The 15,183-nt window shown below is 45.1% G+C and overlaps 1 protein-coding gene across 1 annotated transcript in view; it reads right to left on the reverse strand.

Moving 5' to 3' along the window:
• The window catches only part of FRZB (frizzled related protein), a 31,443-nt gene extending 20,475 nt beyond the window's left edge, over window positions 1-10,968 (reverse strand). The window contains exons 1-2 of the mRNA XM_042021448.1: window positions 10,500-10,968; window positions 885-932 (exon numbers count right to left, since the gene is read on the reverse strand). Coding sequence (XP_041877382.1) covers window positions 885-932; window positions 10,500-10,953 — 502 coding nt within the window. The 5' untranslated portion in view covers window positions 10,954-10,968. The remainder of the gene's footprint in view (window positions 1-884; window positions 933-10,499) is intronic.
• Between the last annotated feature and the right edge of the window lie 4,215 nt (window positions 10,969-15,183).

Consider the following 15,183-nt stretch of genomic DNA (forward strand, 5'->3'; position numbering starts at 1 on the left):
TGGGAGGGGGGAGGGGAAGCTCAAAACAGGCAGCAACAATAAACTGGGCATTATTAATACCTTTTTGCAATTTGGTCACAAAGCTTAATGCTGAAATTATATATATAGGTATCTAAGGTTAGGTTCAACAACCATGCTTAGGTGTTTACATTATTGAAGTGAACATCAATGCACACTGTAGCTCATCAACACCTCTGCAGAAGGAAAGACGTGGTGGCCAATTTTAGGCTTCCAAGTGTCAATTTCTTGACAAAGACGTAAGAGGTAAACTTCGGATGGAATCATAATAAAATTCAAGGAAATCTACAGTCATTGACTTGCTTGAGCAAAAAATTCGCATTCCTATAATTATTAGTTACCAACCTGGGCTTTGCTTCTTTGCATTGGCAAGTAGTGGTAATGTTCAAGGGGTTTTATTCAGTTTTATTCAGTTCCAGCAAAACCAAAACAGAAATAAAAAACAACAGGGGACCTGCTGGAATAAAACTAGCTTCAGAAGGTCCCACCCTCAATCTCCTCAGACTAACGCGAGTATTGCCATTATCTACGAAGAGTACTGAACTTAATTTGCAAACTTTAAGGTCAGAATGAACCATTATCTTCACTGGTTTTGCCCAGGGAAAAATCAATTCAATGATTACTCTCTCTGTCCAAGAAAAAACTTTCAATAAAATCAGCACAGCCCTCTTTCTTTGATGGACATTTTGAGGCTGACCAGCCCCAAATCCTACCTGCCCATGGAATGCAAAAGCACAATCTACAGTATTCTCAGTCAAGACAAAGTATTTCAGTATTTATCACTCAGTACCCCTCTTACTTAATCAAATATTTAAAGGATTTGAAAGTCTTCAGCTTATTATACAGTTTTATAAGAATGTACTTACCAATGCCGGCACCTCTACAGTTGCCGTTATTAGAATCCATAGGGAAATCTGGCATGGATTTGTAAAATACATAAAGAAATGTTAGTATTTTTAATACTGGATTATTTCACTACACATACATTACAATGTTTTCTCTTTGTCTAATATTTAGTATATGGAAACTTAATAACTTCATTAATAAACAGTTTGTAATGTTCTAGAGGTCAATCCAGTAAAGTTGACACAATTTCTTACCCAAATTTCACCTGAATCCAGCATATCATGTTAAATGCTGAAGCATACTAAATATCCAATTTCCATTGCTACAGACTGGCAGGTTTCAGACAAGGATTGACATTTATGTAATGAATTTTGATCACCTACAAAAAACACATGTAATGTTTGCATTTAATTAGATAATGAAGGAGAAATTACTTTTGGGGGTTTTTTTTGGTTACTGAGGAAATCAAATCAACCAACCATAATTATACTGTTGTAGGAAATGCCAAAATAAATGTTTCAGACCTTCCCCTCAGTTTAAAAACACACTGAATTGGGAGAGAGGCAGGACACTTTATTAGAATGGCACATCAAAGAGAAAAACAAATGAGCTTTCAAAGAAAAAGCCCTTTTGTAATTTTGCATGCTTAGTCATTTATGCTGCTTTTCTAATTCTGGAATCTAATATCCTACAATCATCTTTTGTAGATCCTTACATAATCATGGAGGCAACACCACTGCCTTTACAATGTAGGACAAATGTAACAAAAGCTCCTCTCTTGCAGCATGAGCTGTAAGACAGCCCGGAACACTCATCGTACTCAGTATTCGTGACAGCTTTAGATGTGTGGATTACATTTTAAGGGATGGGATCATTATTTAATCACAAATTCTGTAAATACATTCCTAAAATACCTGTTTACGAGAAAAATAATATTACTCAGTTAACCTTCTAATTTTGCTTGTTTAAAAAAAATGTAAAATCTCCACCTTAATGAATGCTTATATTACTCATAGCAACATGAAACTTCATTTGCATAAATGAGGATGGAGCTAAATCAGTCAGGGCAAGACTAAAACTGAAAAACAACTAATTCCCTCACATAATAATTAACTTTAAAAAAAATGTGAGACTTCAGGACTAATTATTCTAACCAACATAAAGAGCAAAGGGTATAGAAAATAGCATTGAAAGATTGAACAGATGCTCTTTTATATTCAGTGTCCTGTAGTTAATAAAATATCTGTTGGGGTTTTAGTTTAGTCCTAGGTTTTTTTTCTGTTAAAGGAACTTTTTCCCATACGCATGTTGCTAGGGGACAAATGGCTGTACTTAAGAAAGACAAAAAGAGCTGCCCATTGGGGGTGGGGTGGGCCTGGCTACTCCTTTGTTTCACCTGGGTGTGGGTTCAGTTTGCTCTCGGTGTCCGGAGAGAGAAGCTGCAGAGAAAGGAGCTGCTGGTTCTTTTTTTCAGCCATTTTTCTTTCTGCTGGAAACAACGCTGGGATCCCAAAGCCGCTTTCCCTGCCCTGCTGGAGGCCGGGCTGTGGCCGCCCTGCCCCGCTGCTGCTTCGAGCTTTCGCTGCACTGTAGCCGTGCTCGCCCTGCCTGCCTGACCTCCGGGGGTTCCCCATTTGGATACATCTCGTCTGTCCTCCAGGATTTGTGCTCGTCCCTGCCGCTCCAGCCTGCCTCTCCAGCCCACCGTTCCAGCCTGCCGCTCCAGTCTGCTGTTCCCAAGAGTCCGGCCGGACACCAGGGCCAGCCGTCTGGGGTTTGTGAAGCCTTTGTTCCATCCTTCCCGGGATCCCAGACCACCAGTGCCGCGTGCTCCCCGAGCTCGCTCCGGAGCGCCCCCTGCAGCCGCGGGGGAACCATCGCACCTGCCCTGCTCACCGGGAGCCACCAGCGCCCCTGCCGGCTGCGAGCGGAACTGCACCCGAGGGGAAACAGCCTGACAGCCGAGAAGGCTGGCACTGGGTTTGTGATTGTTTGCTGTTACTGCCATAGTTACTGTTGTTTTGTTCAACTGGTTTTAAAGAACTGTTATTCCTATTTCCCACACCTTTGCCTAAAGGCCCTTGATTTCAAAATTATAATAACTCGGAGGGAAAGGGGTTACATCTGCCATTTCAAGGGAGGCTTCTGCCTTCCTTAGCAGACACCTGTCTTTCAAAACCAAGGCAATATCACATCCATTTTCTTGCAAAGAAAGTTCCAAACTACTACAGGATCTCAGTTTATAGAAGAAACCAAACATTTTTATGGAGCCAATCTGGTGTTTGCTTATCAGGTACTTCCATAGAACCTCCGAATCTTCACCATGCTGCCTTGTAACAAGTCAAACTATACAAGCTGATTCTTACTTACATGTTTGATTTTGGTTATTCACCTGAGTTATTCTCAATGCATTAAGAATGCATTTTATATTGTATCAAACGCGTTCCAGTATTCCAGGACATGATAAAAGAGGAACTAAAATGACTTCACTCTTGCAAATGGTAAGAAAAAGATAACCACACTTCTCATTCTTCCTCTCCTGGGCCAGTTATCTATTGTCTTGTTCATTTAGCCAAGCTGTAGCTTTAAATCTACAATTCCTTCTGATGTCTGATGTGATAAAAGCATAGAGAGCACTCAGGTCTATGGTCTGATAATCCTCCCATCCACTCCAACTACAGACAAAAGGTCTGCAAAACCCTCCAGCCACCAAGCACAGAGAGGCGGCTATATAGGCCTCTCTGTGTACCTAGGACTGGCCTCAGATGTTCACCATTCTGGGCGTCCGAAACCCCTGCAGAGAAAGCTCTCCAGCTTCACTGCCCCTCTCACACAGCTGCCTTGGCCACATTCTCAGGTTTCCTTGAAGGCTATCTGCATATGCCCAAGCCAACTCCTCTAGTTTTTCATGTGGGCCAGCAAGCTAAAATTCCTACCAAAACAGGTGTTGCAGGGATAGTTTGTTCATACCTTCAAAGCACATTCCCCATTCCACCAAAATTGTTAATGGGAGCAGAAAAAAATCTTCATCACAGAGAAGACAAGAGAAGTATCAGATTAAATGCTTACCATCTTCCATCCATGGAAGGAAAAAGAAGCCCTGAAGTGCACTGTCCCTACCTAAACCAAAGACAGATCCCAAGCAGGCATGACTTCATGGTGCTCAAGCAAACCAAGTCCAATTCACATTGAAATTACAACTCAGAATAAACCAGAGCACAGTAAAGGGTTCACAGACTTTCCTGGACAATGTGGAGTATGACGCTCATGGGTATTGGCTGAGGAACTGTCCTTTGAGCTCACACCAACACAAGGAGGACCGGTGAGCACTTGATATGGCCAGCATAAACCTGGTCCTGCAAACAAGCATGGAACTAACCTGCTTTATGCCAGATGTTTCCATACTCTCTTAGGTACACAACTTGTTTTTAACCAAATTACAACACACCACAGCCTCAACCCAGCTCCTAATTCTGCACTGCCGGGTCACCTGTCCTACCCCAAACCAGTACTACACAATGAAGTAGCTGGGTGTGCAGCCGGAGTAATTTGGACACTGTGTGCAAAGCACCCATTAATGGAAGTGACTTGGTTTCTGTGCCTGCACAAAGGCAGCAGTGCAGCCTTGTGGTCAGAGCATGGTGCCCATCAGTGAGCAAAGGAAGGGTGAACAGGTACTGATACATCACTTCATAGATCATTTCCTAACTTGCAAGGACTTGGGCCAGGCAAGTATTGACCTTGCCTTGATGCTTATCTTTTCCAATGCATTCATGCCTATTTAGGGGTGACTGGTTTCTACAGTAGGACAGGAGCATGGGCTCATGGAGGGGACTGGAGACCTCTGCCACTTTATGACATCTCTCAGGAAAGCCTTCTCATTTCTCTGACCCTTTCCCCAGTTAAGCTCATACAGTCTGGTCTCTTCTCACCTACCAGAGAGGAGATTGGAAGAGGGTCCAGGCCAGGCCTGCAACCAGCTACTTGTCAGATCTTAAGTGGGTGTGAGCACCCATGAATTCCCAGCCCCTGTCCCTAGCAGCCTGACTCCACCAGGAGACACGCACTGCTGAGACCATCAGCTGTAACGCAGACAGAGAGGGGGAAAAAAAAGCTATTAAAACCCCAAACAACTGACTTCCTATTGTTCCACTTCTCTTCACAGGCAAACCCTCTGCCAGGTTCTATCTATGCAAAGCAATCTTCCTGAAAGAAATACCTGTCAGTGATGATTAGCAGGATTGCCAAAGAGGGGAATATTATATCCAGAAGCCCAATCCAAGAGTTTCCTATTAAATTTTGTTTAGGAGAGCAGGGGACAAAATCCAAACAGTTTTTTCCAGTAAGCCATCTCAATTAATTGCTTTTCAGAAGTATTCTATATAAAAAACCACAAAACACTAGCAAGGAGAGCTAAATAAAAGCCATGTACACAGTAAATGTACAAAATAACAATGCCCATACCACAGATTTGGATGAGAGGTTTGGAAAAGAGAAACAACTTGGTAATACCTAGTTTTGAGCAAACATATTTCCTATATCACTGTTTAAATAAATAAAAATTTTAAAAGGCAGAGGAAGGCCAAAAATAACACGATCCTGATTGTCATTATGATTAAAGAATGTGGCCCAGCTATTACCAAAGCCACTCCAGGCACCCTGTTCCAAAGAACTAAACCACAGCCAGAGGCTGCTGCTTGGGTACCTTCAGATTGAGACATCTGTGAGTCCCATTAATTAAGAAACCCTTCCACAATGCATGAATTCATTGTCATTTACTTCAGCTCTTAGTACAGCGAGGATCTTTGCTAAGTTGGTAGCAAAAACATGCACAGAAAAGCCAAGTGATAGGAAAATTGATTCTAGTTAACATTTAATACAAAGAACTCAAATTCCAAGTTGTAGAGCAGCCAGCAACATGGCTGCTCCACATAAAAAATGATTCCTCATAACAGATCCCACCAGGTTTTGATGACATTTAATGGTCCAAGTATTGACTAAATGCTTAGACTGTAAAATCCAGGGGACTCAGCCAAACTGTAGCGAGCGCCAAACACCATTGGTGGTATCTTCATTACTAAGATTTAAATTCTCTTATTTACTGCTCCTGTCCTCTTTCAAGCTTGAAGCTTGTAATAGATTTATTATGTAACTGAGAAATGAGGCTGCTCCCAAGTTTCAAGCAAAGACCTAAAGAAATCTCAACTTTATAAATGATAACCGGGGTATGACTGCTCATCCTCAGCACAGTCTGTAACACTCCCCCAGCACTGTCATGAACATCGACTGCTCTAAGTAGAGCTAGGCAAAAACTGAGTCACAACAAATTTGATCTGGAGCTTGGAAACCACTGTTTTGGAAATTAAGTTAATAATATATAAGAAACAAGCATGGGAAATGGCTTGTTCACTTGTCTTTTAAGCCTGTAATGCCAAATTAACATACTGGGTTACTATGAACTCTTGCAGACAGACACAGAGGACTTGGGCAACATGGAGAAATCATGGGTTCATATTTATTTAAGAAAATAGGTGTCCGTCATGTGAATAGTCTATAATTTTCTTTAATGTTTAAGAGATGGTGTTTTTTAAAAAAAAAATTCAAAGTTCTCCTCAGATATTTTATCATAGTTTGGGTCTTATCTACACATGGTTGATACCTTGTGATGTTGCTTCCCTTTTCTCCAACATCTTATTAACAGGCCAATATGACTTCAAGATACTTTCTTATCTAAAGAAGATAAGACAACCTGCCTGATAGATCTGTCTTCCCATACGCACAGTACCCATCACACTGCTCTGGTTTTGTTGTTAGTTCCCTCTTCAAAACAGGAATAAACATTTCACTCGAGACATAAACACTCTGCTAGGCAGTAGCAGCCAAGGACACATGTTGAAGATGCTTTTTCAGTCAGCATCCCAACATCAACACTGGTCACTTATTACCTGTAAAACTAAAGATAGGTCCTGCCTCTGAAATTCTAGATTAGAGACAGTTTTGTCTCTCAGCAGTTCCTGCTGCTTCACAGACCTAAGAAGGTTTGGCAGTGCCGTGCCATGAGGGAAGCAGATAATCTTATAGAATGGAGGAAGAATAAGCATATGCACATGAAGACAAATATATGGAGCAAATGAACAGGACCTCCCAGAGATGTAAGATAGCTTGTACTAATGTCTGCAAGCAGAACCACTTTCATCTCCAAAAGCACAGGACAGGGATGTGGGATAAATGCCATAGGACACTTCAGACATTAGCATGCACTTCTTTGATATCTGAGGTGTTAATGTATTGTCAGGATGCTCTTTCATCCTCCATCCTGGATGATGATTTGTTGGATCTTTCAAAAAACCAAAATATTCAGCATCACACTCACCTCCAGAACACCTACACCATGCCTGTAGCATCCCTCTGCTTTCTGGCTTTAAAGGAACCCAGATGTTTCCCAAAGAGAATGAAAAATTGAGAAACATACACTTCCCACATGACACTTGTTTCAAGCTGGTCTCTGTAACTTGAGGAACTTAAGACCTCCAAATCAGCACTCCCACTCAGGTTTTGGAGATCAGCACGAGCCCGGGGTGTGAGCACAGCTGTTCCTCTAACTGAGCCCAAAACACAGCACTGTTGTCAGCTTTCTCCATCACAGACACAGCAGCAGCTGCTTCACCCCTTCACCATGTCACTAGCCCCTTGGTCCTGTGACAGGAAGTGTCTAGATCTCTCTCACCACCTGGGCTCAAATGGAAAGATGTCCTAGAAGATGTCTGTGGTGGACTATGCCTCAACAGCTGAAAGTGAACTTCTTACTGGGATTTATCACAGATTTTACCAACCACAGTTCCTCTATAGCAACAGTCACAGGCTACTGGGATGCAGGGAATACAACTGATGGAAATTGGGCTTGTGAACACAGTCCCTGCTCTGACAAGGACAAACACTGACTACATCATCTGCAAGGCTGCTCCCTTATGGAAGGGACTAGATAAATGTACTAATGTTCACCAGCAATAATGCAGAAACCTCAAGAGGAGAGGAAACAGTAGAACCCTGTTACAGGTAGCAAAAGAATGAAAGCAAAAACAAGATTTCACTACCGAAGAATAGAAAAAGCCCCTTCTACAGCAGAAAGCCATAAAACAATGGATTTATATTTCTGACTGCTCTATTAGATGTAGTTTACAGACAGCAGAAGGGGCTAGAATGCTTAGGAGATAAATGAAAGCAAATACAAGCAGGTATTCTGCATGCTTCTCATCAGGCAGTTGGTTATTCGTGTCTCCTACTTGGCTGCAATCTTTTATTTGGAGAATTGGATTTGAAAGTGTTCACCTTACCTCTTCCTAGAACAGGAATCCTTCCCTCTGCTTTCTAAAAGAACAGTTTTATTCCCTCAAGAAGGATTCTTTCAGTCTGGTGCATAATGCATCAGTTCAAAATATTCAGCCCAGAAATGAGAATGTCATCAGGTTCTCATTCACTGAAAGAGAGTTTTCATGGATCTGGCCCTGGAATCCCTCAAAGAGGTTATTGTACTGCTGAGGTCCTCAGAAATAGGTAACTTGGGGGCTATTTCCGCCAAGCTTCCTCCTTCCAGATTTGAATGTGATTGCTTTCAAATCGCTGCAGACCTGCCAAACCTTGCTCATGTTGAAGCCATTTTTAAGGTAGTTTTGAAAGCACCTCAATGCTGCAGGGAAAGGTGCTTGGTGCTCAAAACCACATCTCCCCAAAACTACCCCAGCAGGACTGCAGCCCTCAGAGAGCAGCAGCTGATGGCAAAAATAGATGATTGCATTCATGGGCTGGGGAAAAAAGTATGAAAAGGCAAGAGGGAAGCAGTTAGAAGTTAGAAATAGCAGTAATGACTGGAGATACCAGGGTATGGAGGTTTCAAGAGGTGCAGAGGGTAAGGGAATGGAGTCAGAGAAGGAGTAGAGTTTGTCTGGCCTGTAAATAAATGGAGATGGAGAGAGCAGCTTACCTGGGAAGGCTGCGCTGGGGGGCACGGTCAGGAAACCGAAGCATGATATTTTGTTAGGAGAAGAAAACAGGAATTACGGTGTTTGGCATTACTGGCAGTGGGATACATAAAGCATTTGATAGTGGGACAGAAGCACAGTCAAATACTGTGCTGAGCACAGCATGAAAAATCCCCCTTTCATTCCCAGGCTACTGCTGGGGGAGGACAGAGAGGTGAGATCTGCTGCCTGTCAGTGAGCTCCCATAACCCAGCACTGCAGCAGTGGGCACTGAAGGAGCCAGGTAGCAGCACAGCAAGCTTGTGGGGTGCATGGGTGCTGCTCTGCTCTGACCCCTCTGGTCAGCTCTCCCACCCCAGTACTGCTCTCCCACTCCTCTGATGGAGAGGTCTGGCAGACCCACCATCACTTTAACTTTGCATCAAAGAAAATGGTTGCCTGGTTCCATCAGCAGCAAATGCTTTCCTGAAAACATACAGGAACCATAGTCACTTTGTAAAAGGTCAGAGCTCACTCGTGATAACCACCCACTGGCTTGGTTTAATTTCCCGTTCAATAGCTCCTTGAATTCAGTATTTCTGTGGTGCTCAGCTCACCACATTGGAGCAGTGTCCTGCCAACTCCTCCAGCCCAAAGGCAGCTGTGACAAGAGCAGGATCCCTAAACCACAGCAGGTTTGTAGCATGGTGGTGGCCTGAGCAGTCAGCAGTCCTTGCCTGACTGTGCAGAGATGCTCCTGCCTCCGACAGTACTGCTGGGTGGCAGCTGGACACCCAGCACCAGCCATCCTGTGGGATCACAGTGAGCTCAGCTGGTGAAACAGGATGCAGTGAGAAAATTGAGGGGTTCCAACAGCTCCTCTGAGGCCACAGTGGTCAGACATCATCAGGGCTGCGCTGGAGTTGACTCAGGTGAAGGAGGCAGCATTTGGCTCAGTTCAGAGACGTTGGGAACAAAACACAGTGGTAGGCTGCACTTTGCTACACTCCTCACCTGGCCATAAATCTAGAGCCCAGGGACCTGCTGAAGAACCTGTGCTGTAACCTGTACCTTCAGTGCTAACCACTGAGATGAGCATGTTTTCTCCCCTTCAGGTGTGCATGTACCACCACTGGCATAGGAGGTGTCTGGGGAGACCCCAGCCCCCAGCTCCTGCCTGGGGCTCCTCTGGGCACAGATCTTTCCCCAAAGTCTGTGGAGTGGTGGCCTTGTGTGGGAGGGGAGCAACCTGCTTTGGGAGAGAGCAGCTGGAGATGAGCAGAGAGGAGCAGGAGGGAGCCGGCAGCCTGAGGGCTGCCCCTCCCTTTGGTGGCTCTTCCTTCTCTGCCAGCAGCCGCTGCCGATGGATCACCGAAGAGTGGTATGGAAACGTTTCCCGTTCATGTGGAACGAGGGCTGTCGCTCCCACACTCGTAAGCGCTCCCCAGAGCGGTGGCGGGGCTGTCACTTGTCACACACACTCTGTGCCCAACAGCAAAACTTTTCCAGCAGCGATGCGGCTGCTAAAGGCAGAGAAAAAAGAGCAAAAGAGCGAAGGGCAAAGCAAAGAGAATCCGAGAACAGTCGGAGGGGAGGCAGGGCTCCCGGGCTGGCTGGGCTGCCCTCCCCGCCCGCTGCCCATTGTCCCCGTGCCGGTGCCGGTCCCCGCGCACTCACCCGCGCCCTCGGCGGTGACGATGGCCTCGGGGGAGATGCAGACCCCGCGGTCGTAGACCGGCAGCTCGTCGCAGGCCAGGCTGTCGGGCCAGGCGTGGCTGTACCGGACCAGGACGGGCTCGCAGCCGGCGCGGGCGCGCTCGCAGACGGACTTGCAGGGCTTGATGGGCTCGTGCTGGAAGTCGATGGTGCAGATGGGCGCGTACATGGCGCAGAGGAAGAAGAGAAGGTCGGGGCTGCAGTTGGTGCCCAGCAGCCCTTCGAACTGCTCCATGGCCAGCACGGCGTTAGCCTGCGTGCTGTGGTGCAGGTGGTTCGGCATCTTGGTCATGTTCCAGGGCAGCGGCTTGCACAGCGGGATGCGCACCGGCTCGCAGGCCGCCCCCCGCCCCGCCGGCGCCCGCCCCAGCACCAGCAGCCCGGCCAGGGCCAGCACCGGCAACCCCCGCCACATGCCGCCCGCCCCGACGGTAACCGAGGGGCCGAGCGGGCACAGCGCGGCGCGGGGGCGGCTCCGCCCGCCCTGGCTCAGCCCCTCCGCGCTGCCCCCGTCGGGCGCTCACGGGGTCCCGCCTCTCCGCCCCGCAGCCCGGCCCCGAACAAAGGAGAGCCCCGGGCAGGGGAGGGGGAGCTCTGCTTTCTGGGAAGAACGAGAGAGAAATTTGCCTCGTCCTCGCCGGAAAGCAAGCGAGCGCTTAAATTCTCCCCGAAGTAAAAACCTTACTGTGAACATGAACACGATTTCAGACCAATCTCTCGGAAATACATTCATATATTTTTTAGGAAAGACCTGGGTTTTTTGCACACACTATGCTGGATGCAAATGCTTAAGCAGGAGGTGCACACCAAAAGCACGTCACCTAGACAGTGATGGGTGACCAGTTTTAGAGGAGAGTAATAATGTTGAGAGGCTTAAAAATGAGGGAGATTCGGCTGAGCAGCTGGAGATGTTTTCTTTTCAGAAGGTTAAAAAAAAAATAATTGAAGAGGCCAGATGTTTAAGATACCTTGAAAAGCAGTGGCACAATAAAGGGAGTTCTGACTTGATCTGAAAAAAAGCACCTTGATGTAATCACAGAATCACAGAACAGTTTGAGCTGGAAAGGACCTTAAAGATCATCTAGTTACAACCCCTTGCTATGGACTGGCACATCTTCCACTAGACCAGGTTGCACAGAGAAAACAAGCTGACGTTTATTAGCTGAATAAATTCTTTCCAGTTATAAACATACTGAGCAACTGCTTGATCATGCATTTATTATTCCAGTTTCTGCCACTAAATCAAACCTGTGAGTAGAAACACACCTACCACAAGCCACTGCTCAGAAACCAGACCAAAAACGTGAATGGGCTGTGAAAGCAACCATGGATACAAACTCAAAAACACAGGGTCCTAAGCCTGGAAAGGCTTTCTTGCAGTTTTTAATTTTATGACTGCAGATGAAACCTTGATCCTTTAACTCAGCTGCTGATGTCCTGGCTCCAGCAAAGGCACATGCCAAGCAAACAAGGAGTTATAATATGGCCAGTGGAGTAAAGGTACCTTTTATTTGCCCACCTCCACAGGCAGTTGTTAGTTTCAAGGACCAAAGCCTTGTTCCCTGTACTCCTAGAAGAAAATTTGGGCCTCAAAGGGGGGAAGAAATGTTCACACACATGTGCATATGACAGCCTTGGGAGCCATCAGTCAGGCTGCCCCTGACCCTGAGCCTGCATCCAGGCTTGCAAAATAGCCAGGAAGGCAGGCAAAGGGAAGCTTGCTCATTTGCAGGGGGAATTAGAGAGAGAACTGTTTTTACTCATCTTCTCAGCTCTTCAAATTTAGTCATGCAAAGCCTCAGGCTTGAGTTTTCCCTTGCAGTATAAAAAATTACATGTTAAAAAAGTATGTGGTTAATAAAAACCTTATCCAGCTGGTTGGGAACTGAATACATTGGGACCTTACCTGACTGCGGTGAGTGTGAGAGCGGTGCATCCCTGAGAGTCTGAGTCCAGTGAGATGGGCCAGAGCAATGCAAAGTACCCATTAACATGAATGAACTACTTGAACATGAATTTTCTGCTTCAATATGAAATTCTCCCATCTCTGTTTTTATTTCTGAGAATATTTTTTCAGATTGATAATTACACAGAACAGCTTTAAAAACATTTCCTGTGCTTTGCAGGAAAAAAGCATTGATAATACTGAATATTCCTATGCCTGCAGTAAGGCTATGAAGTCCAAAAATTTAATTTTTTAGCCCCAAGTCTACATGATTGACATGAGAGGACCTTGCACTTCTTTATTTAAATAGTAAAATTACTGAAAATTCTTTCAGGACAGCAAATGCTGGCATCCCCATGAGTTCACAAACATTAAAACACATTCCTATGCAATCTGGCTTCACATCTTCCAATGCTGGTGTGAAGATACCTCCCATCCATTCAGCTGGCAGAGCATCACCCACTGCCCTGCTCTGCTGGCAAGCTCCTGGTGCAGCTGGTGCCTGGGAGAGGATCAGCTGCCAGCAGGACTGGGGGCTGCTAGCCCACAGGGCTGTCTGCATTCATTACCTCTTAATGCTTCCAGTATAAATCAGCTTATATGAGGTGGTAAAAATTCACCTCTGGCTGGAACTAGGCAATCTGATTGCTGACCTGAAACATTGCTATTTTAACCAAACATTTACACCCCCGTGTCTGCCAAGTTATTTTCTGTAATACAGAAGCACTATGGCCAGTCTTGACACCTTTTTAAACACATGAGCAGTCTGGTAAAGCAGAAAAAGAGACAGTGAGGGAGGGCTGTGGTTTCATGCTATCAAAATGTGGCCACAGTGCTTTGCCCTGCATGTGGAGTTACATATGCAGGAAAATAAAATGGCTGGTTGGCGAACTACCAAGCTACTCTCTGTCTTCACATGCAGTTGCAGCACAACACCAAAACTGCTAATTGGAACTATAATAGGTTTACATACTGAAAATGGTGACTAGGGAGTTTGTATGTTAGCTGAGAAAGCATGTGCTGTGGTATCTGATATTTTCCACCAGTCTCAAAATAAAAAGTAGCTTTTACTCTGGGTGCTACCATAGTGCTGTCAGGAATGTCACCCCCTTTTCTCCCACCACTTTCTTAAGATTTATGAAGGAAACAAAATCTCTTTCTACAGCTTCCATCAATGCGGGCAGTGCTAAAACTCTGGGGGTGGGTTGTGACAACAATCAAATCCCTTATCTTGGACAACTCCAAAAGGGCTTAGTCAAACTATGGTATCATCATTCTATCAGCTCGATGTCATGCATGACCAGCAAGAATTTCTTAACCAAAGTATGCCCAGGCAGCAGACTGAGATCAGCACTGCATGCCTGTGAATTTTGTGGTAGACTTTGGGGGGTTGGTACAGGCCTATAAATTTAAAGAGTAATAATACAGCCCATAGTATCACACAAAGTCATTTCCTAGAATAAACAAGGACTCAGTGGGGTTGAGGCCTAAGGCAGGGATTTGCCTCTAGAGTAGCTCATACAAAAATTACAGAAAAAAGGGGTTGTTTATTATTATTATTAGTAGTAGTAGTATTAATCCCCACAAGAACTACTGTAACCCACAACAGTGCGTCCAACTTACTCATCCATAATGCCATTTAAAAAAACCAAGTTAGTTGCCTTGGAGTGCCATGAGGATGGACTTCAGCAGGAGGTGGCAGGATAACCCTCACAGCTCTGGGCATGGCCAACCAACATTATTTGGGGATACAGAAACAGAGCAAAATGAGGAGGGCTGCAGAGAAGATGAAAAGGGATTGTGGACTTTGTTGTTGCACCCTTCCCCAAAAGGAAACTAAGTAAGGAACGGCTTCCAGATGCCTGGCATTAATTTATTTCTGTGTTGTTTTTCCTTTACATAGTATCTATTCTTCCCCCCTACCCCCCACTGCCTGCCCCCCTTTGTTCTTCTCTTGCAGGAGGCAGATAAACAGCAACAGGCTTAAGAAGCAAGAGCTGGTTTTCTGAGATGCTTGGATGTCCAGCTCCATTGTTAGAACTGTCCATTAGGAAAACTTCATGGCTTAAAATAAAAAAATACATGTATTTAAAATTTAGGCTGGAACAACTACGTTACTGAATAGAAATATAGAAATATGACCTCATTAAAAAATAAAACTGGAATCTGAAGCCTTCTTTGCAACAGTAAGAAACACATATGGGTTTGGTCAAGATGAACACATTGCAGTCAAGGCAGTCCCAAGTGTATTTGTTAGCATCAGTTCTATCCTGAAGTGTTATAGTCTCCCTTTAGAGATAAGAAACATCCCCATATACACACCCCAGCATCTTACCTCTATAAGCAGGGGGTGCTTATAGGCCAGGGGAGGTATAGGGAGGATGAAAGACCAGATCAAAACAGGTCCCACCTATTCTGGCTTGGGGCAGAGTTCAGCAGATCAACAAATCTGTATTTACATTTCTAAGAGAAGAGGAACTAAGTATATACTGTGGATGCATTTAATTCCATAGTCTGCAAGTGGTTGAGACATGAGTATGTGTCTAAAACAAACTACTACTGACAGGACAAGAGGGAATGGCTTCAAACTGAAAGAGAGCAGGTTTAGATATTGGAAGAAATTCTTGGCTGTGAGGGGATGAGGTCCTGGCACAGGTTGCCCAGAGAAGCTGTGGCTGCCCTATCCCTGGAAGTGTCCAA

This window comes from Corvus kubaryi, unplaced genomic scaffold (assembly GCF_017639235.1).
Source record: "Corvus kubaryi isolate FWS band 111438036 unplaced genomic scaffold, C.kubaryi_AGA036_p1.0 37142, whole genome shotgun sequence".
Classification (NCBI taxonomy): domain Eukaryota; kingdom Metazoa; phylum Chordata; class Aves; order Passeriformes; family Corvidae; genus Corvus; species Corvus kubaryi.